The sequence below is a fragment of the Hermetia illucens genome, chromosome 1 (genome assembly GCF_905115235.1).
Source record: "Hermetia illucens chromosome 1, iHerIll2.2.curated.20191125, whole genome shotgun sequence".
Classification (NCBI taxonomy): domain Eukaryota; kingdom Metazoa; phylum Arthropoda; class Insecta; order Diptera; family Stratiomyidae; genus Hermetia; species Hermetia illucens.
In genome coordinates this window covers 210,996,465-211,015,792 of record NC_051849.1, presented here as the reverse complement: position 1 = coordinate 211,015,792, position 19,328 = coordinate 210,996,465, and the positions used below count along the sequence as shown (strand labels likewise).

The 19,328-nt window shown below is 43.2% G+C and overlaps 3 protein-coding genes across 3 annotated transcripts; all 3 read right to left on the bottom strand.

Moving 5' to 3' along the window:
• Nucleotides 1-6,019: 6,019 nt before the first annotated feature.
• LOC119660511 (tubulin-specific chaperone C) lies at nucleotides 6,020-7,332 on the bottom strand. The gene has a single exon (XM_038069122.1). The coding sequence runs from the start codon at nucleotides 7,296-7,298 to the stop codon at nucleotides 6,264-6,266; it is 1,035 nt and encodes a 344-aa protein (XP_037925050.1). The 5' UTR covers nucleotides 7,299-7,332; the 3' UTR covers nucleotides 6,020-6,263.
• LOC119660523 lies at nucleotides 7,243-7,655 on the bottom strand. Its single transcript, XM_038069149.1, has one exon. The coding sequence runs from the start codon at nucleotides 7,616-7,618 to the stop codon at nucleotides 7,376-7,378; it is 243 nt and encodes an 80-aa protein (XP_037925077.1). The 5' UTR covers nucleotides 7,619-7,655; the 3' UTR covers nucleotides 7,243-7,375.
• On the bottom strand, nucleotides 7,610-18,357 carry LOC119660516 (protein CEBPZOS). Its single transcript, XM_038069136.1, has 2 exons — nucleotides 18,114-18,357; nucleotides 7,610-7,782 (listed from the first exon to the last, which is right to left on the bottom strand). The coding sequence occupies exons 1-2, from the start codon at nucleotides 18,241-18,243 to the stop codon at nucleotides 7,640-7,642; spliced, it is 273 nt and encodes a 90-aa protein (XP_037925064.1). The 5' UTR covers nucleotides 18,244-18,357; the 3' UTR covers nucleotides 7,610-7,639.
• Between the last annotated feature and the right edge of the window lie 971 nt (nucleotides 18,358-19,328).

Sequence of the window (19,328 nt, the reverse complement as noted above, 5' to 3'; positions counted from 1 at the left end):
TGGAAATCAGACAATTAAGGCCAAAGTTATAGCAGTTCAAACTTAGCAATTTCGAGCGAGTTTACTGCTTCCAAAGCCAGGCAAATCAGATGCTGACGTCATAATTACCCGGAATAATTGACATTCGCGTGGAATATTAAAGTCACATTTATGAAGAATCTATTTATCTGCAGCCCTTTTTAAGGTTTTGTGTAAAACACTTATGTGAAATCTAATCTTCGAGAGATGTCCCATTCCGGTATCTGCTCAAAAAATTTACTAATAGTATATTATCAACTTTTAGAAATTGACTAAAAAACTCCCCTTAAGTTCATCCTAAGTGTACTAAATTTTGCACCGACATAGAAGACAGCCTCGTGCATACGCATGCCAGGTTTCATGAAAATCCAACTATTAGTGGGAAAGTTATAGCAGTTCAAACTTCAGAGTGAAATTTTGCGGTGTTTCCAACGATTGATTAATTGAAGTAATAAAAACTTGTTGTTTCTTTTTCGTTGGTGTGGGTATTTATTCTTGCAAATACCGATATTTCGGGAACCAATTGTTCCCTTCATCAGTGCAAACAAGGAAACTTGTCGGTATTTGCAAGAATAAATACCCACACCAACGAAAAAGAAACAAGTTTTTATTACTTCAGTTCAAACTTATCAATTTCGTGCTAATTAACAGCATTCTAAGCCATACAAATAAGATGCTGACGTTATAATTAACGAGAATAATTGAAATTCGAGTGAAATATTAAAATTCCATTCAAGAAGAATCTAATTCTCCCTAGCCCTTTTTTATATTTGATGTTGGTTAAATTGTTTTCATTCGCTAATAATATTAAACTGAGAGCGTGAAACGTATGAGGTTGACCATTATCAACACAGGGCTTTCCATCAAATGATTTATTTAAATCGCTTTCTAGAAAATAGAGGGCAATGGAATTTTTAGCTATATTACATGGTGCTGTCGTGCACTCGTCGCTCCTCACATCTTCTTCTTTTTCTTCAGCCTTCAGTTCACAAGCGGGGTCGGCTCGTGATGATCGGTTTCGTCATTTTATTTTATCAAATGCCTGATCAGGATATAATCGCGATACCTTTAAATCCCCATCCAACGTATCAAGCCACCATTGTTTTGGCCGGGTTTTTGGTTGCTTACCATTGCTTTCGAGCGTGAATTACGTGACCACACCATCGAAAACGCCTCTCTTGCAGTTTTTCCACGATTGATGCAAACCCATATCGATCGCGGATATTCTCATTTCAGACATAATCGAAACGTGTCACGCCACCAGTGCAATGCAACATCTTCGTACCCATTACCGCAAGACGCCGTTCATTGTCCTTTATAGTCGGTCAACACTCAGAACTATAGAGAGTGGCAGACGGACGACATTGCAGTAAATTTTAGATTTCGGACGTGCGCTGATACGTCGAGCACAAAAAACACCAGTTGCGGAATGCTACTTCATCCAGGTTGCATTAATGCGTGAAAAAATTTCATTACGCAGTTCTCCATTGGCTAATAGCATTGACTCGAGATTTTTAAATTGCTGAGTTCTGGCAATGGCAGTAACTAATGGAGAACTACGTTATGCTCCTCACATAGGGAAACGAAAAAACCTTTTATACCTGAAGCATCAAGCTTCCGGTTTTCCGACTTGTTTATTTATTTAATGAATAATACATAAAAAAGTAAATTTCTAATTATTATGGATATCGTCCTTAGCAGAAGTCGCAAGTAAGTAGTTTAACTTGCACTTAAAACTAAGGACGGAGACAGATTTCGAGGGCTCAAGCTATAGGCCGTTGTAGGATGCGCATAATCTTGAGATGAGAGTGTGAAAGTAGCCGTGAAACTTCAAAGTGTCCGCACTACGTGCACTACGGGCAGTAATGCGGAATATAATATCCGAGGAGACAGAGCAGTGCATTAGGCAATTAGAGTTTTGAAAAGGGTAAACATAACAAGAAAGATTCGATGTTGTTGTAGGGGAATAAGATTGAGAATGTGAAGCTGGGAAGATTAGTCCACGGGAGAGAAAGTTATTTTTAAAAAGGGGATCTGGTGAACCAGTAGGTGACGCAGATGGCTTAGAGTTTCGTATCAGGGCAAAGGTAATTCATCATAAGTCGCCTCACTTCTGCCCTGGGAGCAGCGGAACCATAGCGGTTCGCCAGTGTTAAAGGCTCCGTAGGATAAAACCAAACAGTGGAGTAGGAAAAGGATGTTGGCGTGAGTTTGAGCGAGTAGCATCTCCAGTAGTATTTGCTGATATCTAGTTTGTTTACCGAGCACCAACGCACAAGGTTGTCTAGGTTGATTGCAAAAAAATCACAATCTAGCGAAGACGAAACAGAGGCTAATAATTTAAGGTCATCTGCGAAATGCAAACGCAGTTGGGTGAGGATGGAGAGGAGGTCACTAATAAAAAAATAAATATTAAGGGGCCAAGTATACAGCCTTGGGAAATATCAGAGGAAAAAGAGAATGAATAGGTTGAGTAACCATGAAAAGAAATTCTGCAAGATCGAGAGGTGATTGAGAAGTTGGAGAGGAGAATATTGCGGTTAACCGTATCAAAGGCTTTAGAATCGGTGTAAATAACGTGTACCATCTGCCATTTATTAATGCATTTGGCAACAAAGCTGGTAAAGTACAGAAAATTTGAAGCAGTAGATTGACGTTTCACAAAACCATGTTACCCTTTCCCGGTGAGAGGACCGAAGTGCCCGGTCAACCAGTCGTTGGCGTATCTCTCTAGGATTTTGAAACGAAGGGGAAGGAAGAAAGATATGTCGGTAGTTCACAGCTAGAATAAGGATAATGAAAAAAATTTTCTAAAGATGAGAAAAGTAACATTTTTTGATATTTTTGTTGAAGATTGTACACAGTGGGAGGGAGTTGTATTGTTTTCAGTTAACAAAGAAGGGGCTAGGGAGCCCATCGAGACCAGTTTCGAAATTGGTGTCAAGATTACTAATGAAGAGCTACAACAAGAAGAGATTCGGAGCTGTCTATACTTAAAAAAAGGCGTAGAAGGCACAGTGGTCGAGGTAGTAAACGCGGAAGATAAGTGAAAGCAGAGTAGGTCGCAGGATTGTTGTGGGGAATTGGCACCTAGAGGTGCACAAAATATTACCTTAGTGGGCAATGTGATATCATCACTTTTTGAAAAAGGTGGTGTTACAAAGTAATATCACAAACATCACATTTCATCACCTTAACCGTAAGTATGATGTTCGATACCAGCCAGCCCGAAGTCAACCTAAAGCAAACCCAAAAGCCAGCACAAATTCAGCCTGAAGCCAACCTAAAGCGAATTCAAGGCCAGTCCGAAACCAACCCAAAAGTCAGCCCGAAACTCGGCATCGGAAACTGCCGCAGCAACTTGTACCAAAAGCGCTAATGTTAGGTGATGCTATATTACAAAATCATTTTTCTAATGAAATGATACTTGGGAGCGCGGTGATGCTTGGTAATGGGATGATGCTAGGTAATGGGGTGATGTTAGGTAATGGGATGATGCTTGGTAATGAGGGTCATGCAATGATGCTAGTTAATACGGTGATGCTGCGTGATGTAGTAATGGTAGGGGATGTTTTAATGTTTGGATCGCGCTCGGTGATGGCAAGGTAATATCATACTTGATACCACTTTTGTAATATTGCATAGATCACCTACCCATCTCTGGTTGGCAGTGCAGCTTCGTCGACGGCATAACCGATCCTAAAGGGCTGGGCTTTTATGTTGTGATTCGTGACCTGCTGAGCAGATTACGAGTTGTCCCGTTAAAGGCGCACAGGAGCAGAACAAAGCAAGGCTGAAACCAAAGACCATCCGCTTATCTTTGGTATCAATATGCTAAGTCTACTTTGCGCTTGTAAACACCCGACAGGTGCCACAACAACGTATGCATAACTGACCAGATGCGACTTCTTTAGCATGTTGAAGCTTAACAGACTGCGGTAAAAAGCATTTCAGAGATTCGGATCTATGATGGATCTTCCTCTGGCTATCCAGGGTTTTATAGAGCAAGGAACGGTCTCTTAGATATGACCCCGCACATGGAAAGAAATTTCTGGTGTGCTTAGTATATCCGCCCTCCTTATGGAATTGAAGGCATTTCTAACACCAAATTACCCCTCCCCTCCCCCCCCCCCCGATGACAAGTCAGTGTCCTTTTTTGTTGATCTGCAGGAGCCCCGCCACTTTCCAGCGACAATTACATCACTGTGGTTTTACGTGAGTACCTGCCGAGTTGACTTAACCCCACGGTCTTCTTAAGGATTGATTTCGTGACCACAATCAGAGCCCCACTGAGTCAAGCACAACGGTACCAGTCTATACTGAGTAGATGGCTCAGTTTATTCATACTGGTAGATGCAAGACCTACCTAAATTTCTACCGAACTAAGGAGTAGGGCACCCTTGTTAAAACATAGCACGAGGTTCCCCTCAGCCACTTGGTTTTGGTCCGAACGACAGGGTTGCTGCTTCTGTCTTTCTCGCCGCCACCTTTGAGGAAGACTTTCCATGGACAGGGAAAAATGCTCCCATTCAGGCAAGCGTTAAATGGGCCAGTTTATGTACCTGTAACGGTATACTATTGCTTCCTGGTGTACGCCGAGAGATACGGTTATCCACTTCGAACGGGATGTATTCATGGTCACTGACTGAAAGCCTTTCTTCTTTCTCTTCATTGACACCATTTCCGGACTCCGTTTTCAATTCGCTCTGGTATTAAACTCATCCATCCATGTCCAAAATAGCGTCTACTAGAGCTTTGTGACCTACCTGCCCGCACTTGCAGCATTTTGCCCTCCTGTCAGATTGTAGACGTACCAAACAATTCTGGTAAGGTTCCCTTGGGCATTCTGCGGCAATTTCTCCCACAGGCGAGTTTTTGCCCTTGACTGCCCTAACTACTATCGTGTATTGGTTCCCTCTAGGCATTTATGGTTGATAGTCTCTTTAATTTTGGTCTCTTCTGCAAGGCAAAGGTAGTCAAGATCTCGAACTTTCAAGGGGTACATGGGCTCCAGGCAAGATTTCAAAGACTTCTATTCCTGCCTGTTGTCCTCGGACTTAATTCAACGACGACAAAACCATCTTTCGTTATCCGTATAGAAAACACTTCTGCTCCACTATTTTCTTGTTTGATTTTATATTGGATGACGCTGCGGACTTCTGCGATTTAATATGCAGAGCTGACGGTTTAGTCCTCCGTTTATTTCTTTTCTTTTGCTTAAATTTATACAGATAAATTTCTATCCACACGGCAGACCGTTTCTTCTTGTCCTTTTGCGGTCTGAATCAAGTCTCCTCCAGATGCATTTTGTTACTTTCGTTTTTTCCTCAGTTCGTTCTGCAATCGACTATCTGTGGTCCATTCGGTGCTCCTAAGCTACGGTTGCTTCTGTTTTCGCACTTCTTCTGTTGCTTTTCATGTTCCCCTGTAAAAGGGAGTGCGGTCCATTTCTCTCTCAGATAGCACAGTAGATGAAAATTGCGTATTGATCAGGTCACAAGGCGGATAACAACGTTTTAACTTTTATTACATCTATGGAAAGACAGACATAGATAGATCCGTGCCCAGCATGTCAAATTCAACTAAGCGCGTGATATATATCGACGGTATTAAGAAAGGTGAGTCTGGTCACATTTGGGGAGAGAGTCGAAATTCGATGTCACTGGGTTCCGGGATGGAAAACGATATCTGATTATTTCTGTAACTAAGGCAATATTGGATCACGGGATCCAGAAGGATAAGGCATGGAAAAGGGTGAAAAAGTCGGAATAATACGAAAACTAGACGATAATCTTTGAACACCGATATCTCTGTAAGTAATGAAATTTTAATTCTATCCGAATAGAAACTGTGGGCCAAATAGCAGAATATTATCATACATTTTTCATGATACTTAACTATGTTACAGAAGCATTTCCATGGGAGAAACACCAAAAGATACTTGCAAACCGAGATAGTCCAGCCTTTGTCTTATGAGTAAAATAAAAATCACATACACAAACTATGGTAAATCTCTATCTTTTATTATAAATAGTCTCGATTATCACTAGTGTGTTCATTTCCAATCTGCATAATACTTGCTTATATCTCAACTTGATCAGGGGTTGCGCACTATAAAAAGCTAACAATATCAGTAACCTTCAGTATGGTGTTGCTTGAAGAAACAGAAAATCTATTTTCTCATACATTATGTAAATTAAAATGAATAACTGAGTGCAAATCAAGAAAGCCAAGAACAGTAATTTTCAGAATTTCTTATCTCTTTCAAATTGTTCCTTAATTTCGGTCCAATTGGCTTTCGAATCCCCATAATCGAGTTCACTAATCAATCTCCAGTTTGGAGAAGGCTTATCCGGCGATAGCCAATTGAAATCAGCCACATCGCGATAGTTATTCACAGTTTCATCCAGTCCTGATTTCTTGAAATCAATATCGATCCCCAAGTATTCATAGTTGTAGGAACCAACTTCGATTTTTGTACAATCTTCAATGATAGCGCGACAGGTTACATGCAAGTATAAACGGCAGTTGATGGATGAGTGGAGACGAAGTTGTTGACATGCAGCGACAATTGTGCAATTGGTGCAGTTCTCGGCAAATAAGGAGCGGGAGATTGGTCCACAAAGGAACGTGCAATTGTCGGTATTGGAGATTTGCACTGAGCCAGCGTGTCCTCGTATTTCGACAAAGCAATTCTTTAGACCTGAAATTGTTACATCCTTCCTATCTACTTCGGTTCCGACTAGTAATTTGTATTCATTGCTTCGATCTGACAGCGTCCATGAAAACTTTGTTTTCTCAGGAACGAAGTCGGTCTTATCAACGCCGTTACTGTTTTTCTGAACGGCATTTGTCTTTATGTTTATAGCTTTCTTATTATTGAAACCGAATTTCTTTTTTGGTAGTAATCTTTGCCGGACATCCTCTGACTGCGCAGTTAATTCGTTCAAGATATTTTGACACGCTTTGATTTTGTAGTCGGGGAGGAATAGAGTTGAATTCGAGAGGTATCTCTGCAATTCTTGAATGTCATTGTTGATGCTTGCAAACGTCCTCGTTAAATCGGGTGTATCCTTGTGCACATTGTTGATGTTCTTCTCGATATCTTTGACTCGTTCTGAAAAGGTCTGTGCAAAGTAGTCGGTGCCTTCAAATTCGGTCGACTCCTTGTTCCGCAGTTCTATTTTTGCATCCAGGTAATTTTGACGGTCTTTATTACGTTTGTTAAGTCGTTCGAGTATTAGTTCCTTTTTATTAAGATTTACACTGTTATCACCCATTATAGTTGTTAAATAGTTTACTACTAGAGTTACGGTCTGTGAGATATATCCTTGTCTTGCACTACGATTTCACCACTCTATTTGTTTTCTTTATCACTTCTCTGAATGTAAACCGGCTTAGATTCACCGGCTGCCTCCTGCAGTTTTTGCATAAACAGGATTTTACGTTTCTCTTCCTCCGTTAAACTTGTCGACTTTGAATATTCTCTGATTTTCGAGAGTTTTTCTTCAGATGGTTGTGTTAGTTGTAATAAGCCGTAACCGAGACCGCCTAGAGCTGTTAACCAGAGAAAAGATTTGAAATAGACAGCTCCGGCCATTTATTTTATACTTCGCGAAGTTTAGTTGGAATCCTTTTTGTCAGCCTTGTGGCTCCAGGTTACGTTGTCGAGTTGACGGACTTTATTATCACCCAGGAGCTCTCCTACTTGATAGTAGCTTTCGAGGACGACTGGAAAGTTTTCACTCATATACTTTCGAAACTCTGAAAAGAAAAGCGAATACGAAAAATTAGGAAAACATATACGTCATTATGCTGCATTGACTTTGTTTTGTTATACGAGAGTAACGGGACAGGGCCAACATATGAAACTTGTATCAATTGGATGTGGATTTCGGTCAGCTTGGACTTATGTTGTTTGTGAATATAATGGAGTAAATAACCCCCTGAATATTGAAGCCATCCACAACAAAGCTCTCCGTAACACTTATAAGAGTGAAGAAGCGACCCCACAGACAGGAAAAGGAAGCTTAGGGGAATCAACAAGTCTGTGAACTCAAGAAGTACAGGGAGCAACCGCACCAGGCGCGGAAGTTTTACCACAAAGTCAGCAGGAAGAAGCTTTATACGCCTCGATGCTGATCCTGCTGAGATAAAGAAGGAAATTTGATTTGACAGTGTAGTCAGGGTAAAACTGTACGCGGCCATGGGAGATCTCGGTATCCCCACGAAATTCATAAGAGTGACCAAAGGGTAGTATAGGTCCCGGGGCGAAACGTGGATTGGTACCCACGATGGAGCATAAAACCTGGGAAATGCCTGCTCAACCAACACCAACAGCTCTACTACCAAACCCTATCTCCACCTCCACGTGGTGACCGCTGGGAGCTCTTTCTTAACGAAAAGCTGCAGACGGAGAAGGATGAATGCAAGTCTCCCGCGCCTAAAAACGGGACACATTGTACCAACTGGTCCTCCAGGTTGGGGGTTGGGTAGGGCTGACAACCCTACACGGAAAACAACTTGTTACGAAGCCACAACAGGAGCCTCGGACAGGACGGATTTTAAAACGACGGATCCGGCAACGGAATAACGATTTGCGCATTTTCTCATGGAACGTGCGCTCTCTGTACAGAGATGAAGCTGACGAGCAGCTAGCCGATACCCTGTCCCAATATAGGGCTGATATAACAGCGTTACAAGAGATGCGATGGACAGGGACCGGTTTCCTGGAGAAGAGCCACTACACCATATATTATAGCGGTCATCCAGTAAACCATGTGCTCGGAGTAGGTTTCTTAGTCAGCCAAAAAATGAAACCTGCTGTTATCGGCTTTGAAAACATAAGCGAACGGCTTTTAACAGCCAAGTAGGGAAGGAGCCCGTATTCAGGCGATACGTTGGCTCCCATAGCTTACACGAAAAAACACGGACTGCGGACTATTCAATTAGCCGGGTCACACGAAATGGTTGTTGGAAGTACCTGGTTTGCGCGGAAAGCGGTCCACAAACATACGTGGGCCTCTCCAGACGGGACCACTTTCAACCAAATTGACCACGTGTTGATCGAACGCCGCCACTTCTCAGCCTTGATGAATGTCAGAACATATAGGGGGGCCAATATAGACTCGGATCACTATCTCGTTGGCATGGTGCCCCGAGCTCGAATATCAATACCACCTAGAATCCCCTCTGACAATCAGGTGAGAGTGAACACTGAAGTCATCCACAACACAACCCTCCGCGACACCTATAAGAGGAAAATGGATGCCGCAATAACCGCAGTCAACAGAGGACCTGGAGATGAAGCATCAACAAATGATCTTCACAATCACCTGAAGAACGTTATCATGGATACGGCCACAAACATACTTGGCCCCAGCCGCAAAAGGAGTCGGAACGGCTGGTTTGACGATGAATGTAAGCTAGCAACGGAACGGAAGAATGCCGCATACCGAGTAATGTTGCATTCTCAAAGAACGCGGGCACGCGCAGAGACTTATCACGAACTCCGTCGAGCGGAGAAGCGACTTCACAGACGGAAAAAGGAAGCCTGGGAGAACCAACAAGTCTGTGAACTAGAAAAGTACAGGGAGCAACCGCACCAGGCGCGGAAGTTTTACCAACAAGTCAGCAGGATGAAGCCTTATACACCTCGATGCTCATCCTGCCGAGACAAAGAGGGAAATCTGATTTCCGACAGAATGGGCATATTAGAGCGATGGGTTGAGTACTTTGATGAGCTACTGAACAACCAGAACATCAGCGAGTTGGAGGTCCCGCCAACTGAAGACGACGGACAAATACTGCCACCACCAAGTTTAGGAGAAACAGTCCGTGCAATTCATCGGCTAAAAAATCATAAGTCGCCAGGAGCCGATGGAATTACAGCCGAATTGGTTAAATATGGAGGCGACCAGTTACACCAAGTGGTTCATCAACTTGTGCTCAAGGTATGGGACAGCGAATCAATGCCTGACGATTGGCAGCGAGGCATAATCTGTCTCATACATAAAAAGGGAGATATCACACAGTGCAGCAATTATAGAGGTATCACGTTGCTGAGTACCATCTATAAGATATTCTCCACTATCTTGCTAGGCCGGATAGCCTCATACGCCCAGAACATCATTGGCCCATACCAAAGAGGCTTCACTCCAGGCAAATCAGCAACAGATCAGATTTTCTCTCTGCGGCAAGCGATGGAAAAGCTGTTGGAATATGGACAACAGTTGCACCATCTGTTCACCGACTTTAAAGCCGCCTATGATAGCATAGCCAGGGTAAAACTGTACACGGCCATGAGAGAATTCGGTATCCCGACGAAATTAATAAGACTGACTAGGCTGACCCTGACCAATGTGCGAGGCCAGATAAAAGCAGCAGGATCACTCTCAAGACCATTCGACATCAACAACGGTCTACGACAAGGGGATGCGCTATCATGCGTCCTCTTTAACCTGGCCCTCGAGAAAGCGATCCGTGATGCTGAGGTAAATGCAAGAGGTACGAACCTCTTCAAGTCCACCCAACTACTGGCCTATGCTGACGATATCGACATCATGGGAAGAACCACCCGAGATGTACAAACTGCCTTCATCCAGATCGAGCAGGCAGATATCAGCGCGAGATCTTGGGCTGCACATTAATGAAGGCAAGACAAAATATATGGTGGCAACGTCAGCACCGAAGACGAATCAACCAACAACATCAAACCGCACTGGTCAAACACAAACACGAAGAAGAATAAGGATAGGAGAATACAACTTTGAGACCGTTGAAAATTTCTCCTATCTAGGGTCGAAAATCACAACCGATAACCGCTACGATGATGAAATCCGCGCACGGTTGTTGTTAGCCAACAGGGCCTATTTCAGCTTACAAAGACTGTTCCGCTCGAAACGTCTCACCATAGGGTCGAAGCTCTTACTGTACAAAACTATGATCTTGCCAGTCCCTCATGTATTCCTCGGAGACTTGGGTTCTTAGCAAGAAAAATTGCGAACTCTTGGCCGCGTTCGAGAGAAGAATCCTCCGAAGAATTTTTGGCCCCCTACATGAGGATGGACGATTCCGTAGCCTACATAATGACGAAATCTATGATCGATACCATGATCGTCCGATTGTGGATAAAATCCGGCTCAATAGGTTACGGTGGGCGGGTCACTTAATCCGTATGGACGAGGATGATCCCACCCGGAAAGTCTATAAGGGCAATATCTATGGTAGAAAAAGAAGACGAGGCAGACCCTGCCTAAGATGGAGCGATGGCGTAAGGGCTATCGAATTGGTGGACCTCGGCGCAAAACCGGGATGTCTGGAGTTCCTTATTAAGGCAGGCCTAGACCGGATACCGGTTGTTGCGCCGTTGATGATGATGATGATGACCATGCTGAACGTGATCAATGGGCGAGGCGATAAAAGCGGCAGGATCACTCTCTTAGACCATTCAACATCAACAGCGGTCTAAGAAAAGGGGATGCCTTATCATGCCTCCTCTTTAATCTGGTTCTGCAAAAAGTTATCCGCGATCCAGATGCTAATGCAAGAGGCACCATCCTCTTCAAATCCACCGAACTATTGTCCTACGCTGACGATATGAACATTATGGGAAGAATGACCCGAGACATACAAACTACCTTCGTTCAGATCGAGCAGGCGGCGCGAGATTTTGGGCCGCACATTAGTGAGGGCAAGGCGAAGTACATGCTGGCAACGTCAGTGCCAAAAACTGGAATCAACAACCTCGAATCGCACTGGTCAAACAAAAACAATGAAGATGGCAGACTACAACTTTGAGACCGTTGAAAATATTTCCTATCTAAGGTCGAAAATCACATCCGATAAGAGCTATGAGGATCAAATCCGCGCACGGTTGCTGGCTGCCAACAGAGCCTATTTCAGCCTACAAAAACTGTTTCGCTCGAAACGTGTCACCCTAGGGTCAGAATTCTTATCGTACAAGTCAATGATCTTGCCAGTCCTTATGTATTCCTCGGAGGCCTGGGTTCTTAGCAAAAAAATTGCCACTCTTGACCGCGTTCGAGAGAAGAATCCTCCGAAGAATTTTTGGGACCCTGCATGAGATTGGACGATCTCCCAGCCTACATAACGTCGAAATCTATGAGCGATAACATGGTTGATAAAATCCGGCTCAACAGGTTGCGGCGGGCGGGTTACCTAAGTCGTGTGGGTGAGGATGATCCAGCCCGGAAAGTATAAAATGAAAATATCTATGGTAAAAAAAGGAGCCGTGACAGACCCTGCCTCAGATGGAGCGATGGCGCAGGTCAGAAAGTCAGACAGCTTTTAGGGATATCGATTTGGTAGACCTCGGCGGAAAACCGGAATGTCTGGAGTTCCTTACTAAGGAACAACCCCTTGCAAGTATTTTCGGTCATGCTGTTCCTAGAGGAGAGACAGTGTAAGTCTTGGACGAAACCATCAACCATGTTTTTTTTTGCACACTAGCAATTAATACAGATAAAGAGAATGCGACGACTCATCAGACTGGTTTGTTAGTATTTATCTTCAATCTGGCTCTTCTTGCATCTTTCTCCAAGTTAGGAAACATCACAACGAGTTTCTGAGAATAAATCAAGAGCGTAGTTGAGGCGTTGGATGAAAGATGAGTTGGGCTATTAAATCCCTTTAATATATAATATCTACAGCGGAAGCTGATGATACTTAGGTGTTTGATAGGTTCCAGTGTTATTTATTTCTCACTGTTCTAACGCATGATGAATTATGAATGACTGAACTGTATCGGGAAAAGTTTATGGTCTCGCCTTTCGAACGAGGCCAATTCGTGACGACTAGACGCTTCAGATATAAAAGGCTTAGTGTTTCCCTACGTGAGAAAGTTTGAGTGCGTGGTAGTTGCACTTGGATGATAATTTGAAATTCAACTGCGTCAGCAGCTATTTAGACATATAATTTGCTCTACAAAGTAGTCTATCGATTACAGCTAATTCCATACGCTTCACGGTAGGAGTTCAACATTATTAGCAAATTTGAAGAAGAACAGATACAAAAATGGCTAACAGATAAAAAATGGTCAAATATTCCTTCTATATCCTCATAACTTTTTCTCGACGCCACACGATATAAAATCAGAAAAGATAGTACTTTGATAGAAGCTCTAAATGCCAAGCAACTAAGCGCGCGCCAAATTACAAATTAGATTTTAGCATGTTGCTTCCATATGAGATTACATACTCTATCGAGGGTATTATGTAAGTTTTGTACATCAAAAGACCTTTATAGGGGGACAGCCCCTCTTTATTGCTCTCTCACTGAGAAAGTTCATGATCCAGTTTAAATACAGGGTGTCGATCCCAGTTTATTTTAATTGGGCTGCTAGTATGTTTAAGTCTACTGACTCAAAAGGCTTTTTAGGTCTATAACGGCCGCGGCGACAACCTATTTGTGGGCTTTTCTGACACCAATCAACATCATTGATATAGTGTGGGTGGAGGGAGAATGTTGTTATCTGCCAGGAATGTTGAGATCCTAGTCTTAATTATTGTACTGACAATTCTGACATTAACTCCGCCAGGAAAGGAGAAGGACGGCATCAGGACATAAGTAAGTTAGTCCGAACAAAACAGATATGTGTCTGAACGCTAAAGGTTGCCACCTGGAAAGACCGAGGAACTCACAAGAGCCCTTCGGAAAAGGCGCATCCATATCTACGTTCTGCGAGAAACCCAATGGTCTGATGCCAAAAGCTGCGACATAGAACGCGAACGTGGTAAAAACTTCTCTATTTTGGTAGTCCACACACTCAATACGGTGTTGGCATTGCCATCCCAGAGGGTTTCCCTGATGCCATTAAAGAAGTCGAACGATTTGATGATCGGCTGATGAATCTCACCATTATATCAGCTGATCGCACTACTCACTTCTTCACTGCGTATGCACCACAGGCAGGTCGATCTGCGGACACCCATGTGCTTGTACTTATGAATACATGGGGATTTAAACGCCTCGAGATTGCACCCAGATCAGGCATTCGATAGAGCCACATGGCGAAACCGACCACGACGAGCCGATCCCGCTTGTGAATGGGACAAAGGTTGAAGAAAAGGAAGAAGGGACTGATATGAGGCGGATTTCCCTCCATTTATCTGGGATGCTATTTTAAGTTCAGTGGGTATTTATCGAATCTAGGAAAGCGTTTTTGGGGCTATCCGGTAGCATTTGTAGGTGCTGGAATTTTATGTTGTGGGTGCCCGGAGCATGAAATTCAACGAGTTCCTGGCGGAAAAATGGTGAGATATGGACTTCATTAACGGTGGTTAGAGGATAACAAAAAGTATTGTTTGTATTGTCGATTATATGTAGGTCACACCCATTTAATGAAAACCAACATGCTTACCAACGTGGAAAGTCCTGTGAGTCTGCTCTTCATTCTTTGGTCACAAAGATAGAGGATGCAACTTTGAATGTTGAGTACGCGATGGGGGTGTTCATGGACATTGAAGGGGCTTTTGACTGTGCGCCTTTTCAAAAACTTTGTGATGCCGCCAGAGCGCATGGTGTTGATGATGCTTTAATTAAGTGGATCCATGCTATGCTAACGCAAAGATTGTTGTACGCTGAGGTAGGGGTCGATCGCTACCTGACTACAGAAGCGACGAAGGGCTGCCCCCAAGGAGGTGTGCTTTCGCCGCTTCTGTGGAGTATGCTGATCGACTCACTGCTATGCGAACTGCAAAATTTGCCAATACACGCCCAAGCTTATGCTGATGACGTGGCTGTATTTGCTGTTGATCGGGATCTTGGAACGGTGTGTAGGAATATACAGCGTGCCGTCGATTTGATAAACAACTGGTGCCTTAGACATGGTTTGTCAGTTAATCCAAATAAAACCACAATGGTTTTATTCACAAAAAGGAGAAAACTGGATGGATTTTGTCTCCCTGAGATGAGGGGTACTATCCTTCAACTCTCCGAAGAAGTGAAATATCTGGGGGTCACTCTAGATAAAAAACTTCTTTGGAACAAACATGTAGAGGTAAAGATGAAACGAGTTCTCACAGCTTATGGGCTGTGCAGACGGACCTTTGCCTCGACATGGGGACTCAGGCATCATGTGGTAATGTGGATATACGTTGCCATCATTAGGCCGATGTTCGTATATGCATCCGTAGTGTGGTGGGTTAAGGTGAGACAAAAAGATTTTCACCGTAAACTAGACGCACTGCAAAGAACTGTTTGTCTGGGTATCACTGGTGCCATGAGCACGACAACCGGCGCAGTTCTGAATGCGCTACTCAATTTGCAGCCCCTGGATATATTTATTCAAAGCACTGCAATGAGAGCAGCTCATAGGCTAATTCGATTAGATCTATGGGAAAACAACGGATGTGGGGAGCACAGAGCATTGGAAGAGTTACTGGGAGGACTAAATCCAGTTCTTACAATGCCTGCCGATTCTCGTGTCCCCATACATCTGTTTGGTAGAAGATATGTAGTTACCCTGAAGCGTAGAGAGGACTGGGAAGACTCAGAGGAATGCGTGGCGGGATATACGGAAGTCTTCTACACCGATGGCTCAAAAACAGAAGAGGGTTCTGGAGCCGGAGTCTACCTCTCGAATAAAAACGAGAAGTGGGCTTTTCCTTTGGGACAATATGCAACGGTTTTTCAAGCCGAAGTTTATGCGATCCTAAGGGTGGCAAACTGGGTGATTGACGAGCGGTTGAAGGGCAGGCGCATCGCAATCTGCAGTGACAGTCAAGCTGCACTGAGAGCATTGAGCAGTCCTTTGATCACCTCGAAAATCGTTCAGGAATGCAGAAACCGTTTGAACTCTATGTCTAGATTCAATACGGTGGAACTACTCTGGGTACCTGGTCACTGTGGCATAGAGGGAAATGAAATCTCGGACGCTTTAGCGAAAGAGGGGTCAATCTCCCCTATGCCGGGACCGGAGCCAGCAATTGGGGTATCAGTAGAATTGGCTAAATCTGTTTTCAAAAACTGGGAACAAGTTTCCCATAAGGACAGGTGGCAGAGCTTAAATGCTGCTCGACACACCAAACTTTTCCTGCCAGAACCCAACATACGTACCGCAAAGTTTATCCTGTCGAAAAGCAGGAGGACTTGCAGGTGTATTGTGGGCATTCTGACAGGCCATAATTCACTAGCTGGGCATATGTTCAGAATAGGAATTACCGAAGATGATACGTGTCCCTCCTGTAATGAGGAAGCGGAATCCACGGAGCATTTCCTATGTGAATGCCCCGCCTATAGGCATCAGATCTTTGGTGCCGATGTCCTCCAATTGCGACGGGTACCATTACATCCACTAACGGAAATCCTGTGATACGTTAACGAATCCGGAATATTCCGTTAGACGGGGGAGGCGAGTACAATGGGCCAACACGGCCTGAGTGCTCAGAATCTGTAGCTTCTCCCCCACCATAGACACACACACACATATGTTGAAGAAAGGCGACACATATCAATTGGTCTCCAAGCGCTACAGTCTTCTTTGTAAACGATAGTTTAACCCAAGAGAAGCAGTTGTGGAGAGCTGTGTTGAAGCGGTCTTTATTGATTTCTTGGCAGCTCTTGCTCCATGCAGACTTTTTGGCAATGTGATCTGTTTCTGCGGTTCTTCGTCCACAAATATTGATGTCGTTTGTATGATGGTGGGGGACCACGTGGTTGCGAGCACATGGATGCATGTGTTGCATTGCACAACTCTTTATGGCTTGCCACTTGGGTACATAGACACAACAAAAACATACGCAGACCCCACGCATAATTCAGACACTACCTCGTACCTATCCTTCCTGCTAGGAATTTCCGTTCCGTCTGAAAACCCTGCCCTGTGTGCAGTCTTCTTAGCCCGGACTTATCAGAACTACCCACTCCCGGTGGCGGCATGTGCGCAACATGGTGTACTTCTATATTGTTTGATGCAGATTTAAGTGTCCCTTGTCTCAACCATTTTATTCCCCGGCACAGCTACCTTTTGGAGAAATGGAGATCGACAGATGGATGCAAGAAACAGTCGAATACGAGACAATGTTGGGTCCCAGCGTTTCCCATGTCTCTGCTTCCGATGTCGCAAGGCAGGTTCATCCGCTCCTCGGCAGAATTTGTTTGATGCATTCGACATTTGGATACAGTTGTCCGTGTCCTTCGCTAGACTTTCCGGATCGGTTTTCGACCACGATGATTACATATGCCAATGAAGCGGTGGCGAACAATCAGTTCTACCATTTTGTTCTTTCCTGAGAGAAACATGTTAACAACAGCTTCACATGCCGCTGAATTCCCACAGATCACCAACTCGAACATTAGTTTCCTAGGTACTTGGAAGTCTGTCTTGTTCATAGCTTGAATGTGCATGTCACCAAAGGTATATTGGTTCAATGATGATTTGAATTCGACACTTGTCTAAACCATTCTTACTTAATATACTTTGGATTCTCGAACGTTTCCTCATTTTGCTAACCAGACCATGTTCTTTCCGAAAAATTCCCACGCAATAACCTATTCCCGTGACTAAGTTATCAGATTTTTGAGAGGAAACAAGCGCTGCTTCTATTATATTCATAATATATTAAAAATCGTTAAAAATAGGTAAATGTTAATCTTTACGTAACATATCAATAGCTACGCAACTAATGCAGACATCTAAAATCTCATCTTACCACAAAGCCGGTTCGAGATTTTCTATTTTCAGAATGGATAATTTTTTAATTCCCGAAAAGACTATTTAAAAAAATTGAGTTGCACAATTTATTGTATTCAGACAGTTTAAAAATTTGTTGAATAACTCCCCAAACTCCTTTGTTAATCAAAAATCCAATTGGAAATTATCAATTTTCGTCACTTTTGCCACTAACTTTCGACAAGATGACGACCGATTCCGTGACAGTAGTTGTCATCGCTGCACCTGTCAATTCTCCCTTGAATTAAAATCGCTTTTGAAAACTATAGTCTGGACAATTTGCTTCATTTAAAAGCCCGTTCAATAAAAAGTACTTTCTACCACTGTTCATCGATCAAGATACCCAAATAAGATAAATAGATAAACCAGAAAACAACATAACACCTTGGCCCTTGTCACCTACCACTGTTGGTGTTCATTCGATGCCAAACACCATATGACACTGCAAATGCCACGGCCTCGAGAACGAAAAGTGTTTTTGCGCTTCCTTTTATGAATTTCCAGAAAGCAGGCTTTGGTTTACGCTCCAACATAACGTGCGAAATTAAACGAAAAAGACGAGATTCGGAATAAAAACTTCACAAGTCGACATTCGCGAGGATGTGAACTCCACTCGAAATTGAATGACACATCAAATGAGAAAGAGAAAAATTGATTGTTCAAATCGTTGATTGGGAGAGGGCAGTGAACTGCATTGCCGATTTGTGGATTTGAATTGTGTAGGCCAGTGTTGGTCTCGAAAGCGGTTATTGGCTTGCAGGATTTCGTAATTTTTCCGTTTATGATGAAAAATTAAGAAAATTATTAGTTTTTTGGTTGATATGCTGCTTATATGTAAAGGATAAATAATATATAGAATATTGTCAGTTGCAATATTACTTGGGCCATATTTGTACCAATTTTTAACCAAAAATGTCAACTAATTATTTTGTCATGATGATAGGGGGCCAAAAATTCTTCGCAGGATTCTTATCTCGAATGCGGCCAAGAGTTCGCAATTTTTCTTGCTAAGAACCCAAGTTTCCGAGGAATACATGAGGACTGGCAAGATCATAGTCTTGTACAGTAAGAGCTTTGACCCTATGGTGAGACGTTTCGAGCGGAACAGTCTTTGTAAGCTGAAATAGGCTCTGTTGGCTGACAACAACCGTGCGCGGATTTCATCATCGTAGCTGTTATCGGTTGTGATTTTCGACCCTAGATAGGAGAAATTGTCAACGGTCTCAAAGTTGTATTGTCCTATCCTTATTGTTCTTCGTGTTTGACCGGTACGGTTTGATATTGTTGGTTGATTCGTCTTCGGTGCTGACGTTGCCGCTGATTCCTCGCGTATATTGCATGTCTGGGATGACTTTCGTCATGCTCTCACTACCGATTGCGTATCACAGAAAGTTTAAATTTGATTGTGTCAAGAATTTCAACTTCGAGGGTTTCATTGGAGATAGCATATTTTTGGCAAACCTATTGGGGGTGCAAATAAGAATAATTGTAACAAATCTAAACGAAATAGAACAAAAATTTATTCTAAGATATATTTACAAGAAAGTAATTCGGCCACAGGCGAGGCAGGGGTTTCGATTTGGTGATATACACCGTTCCTTACTTCTGCCGTATCCGT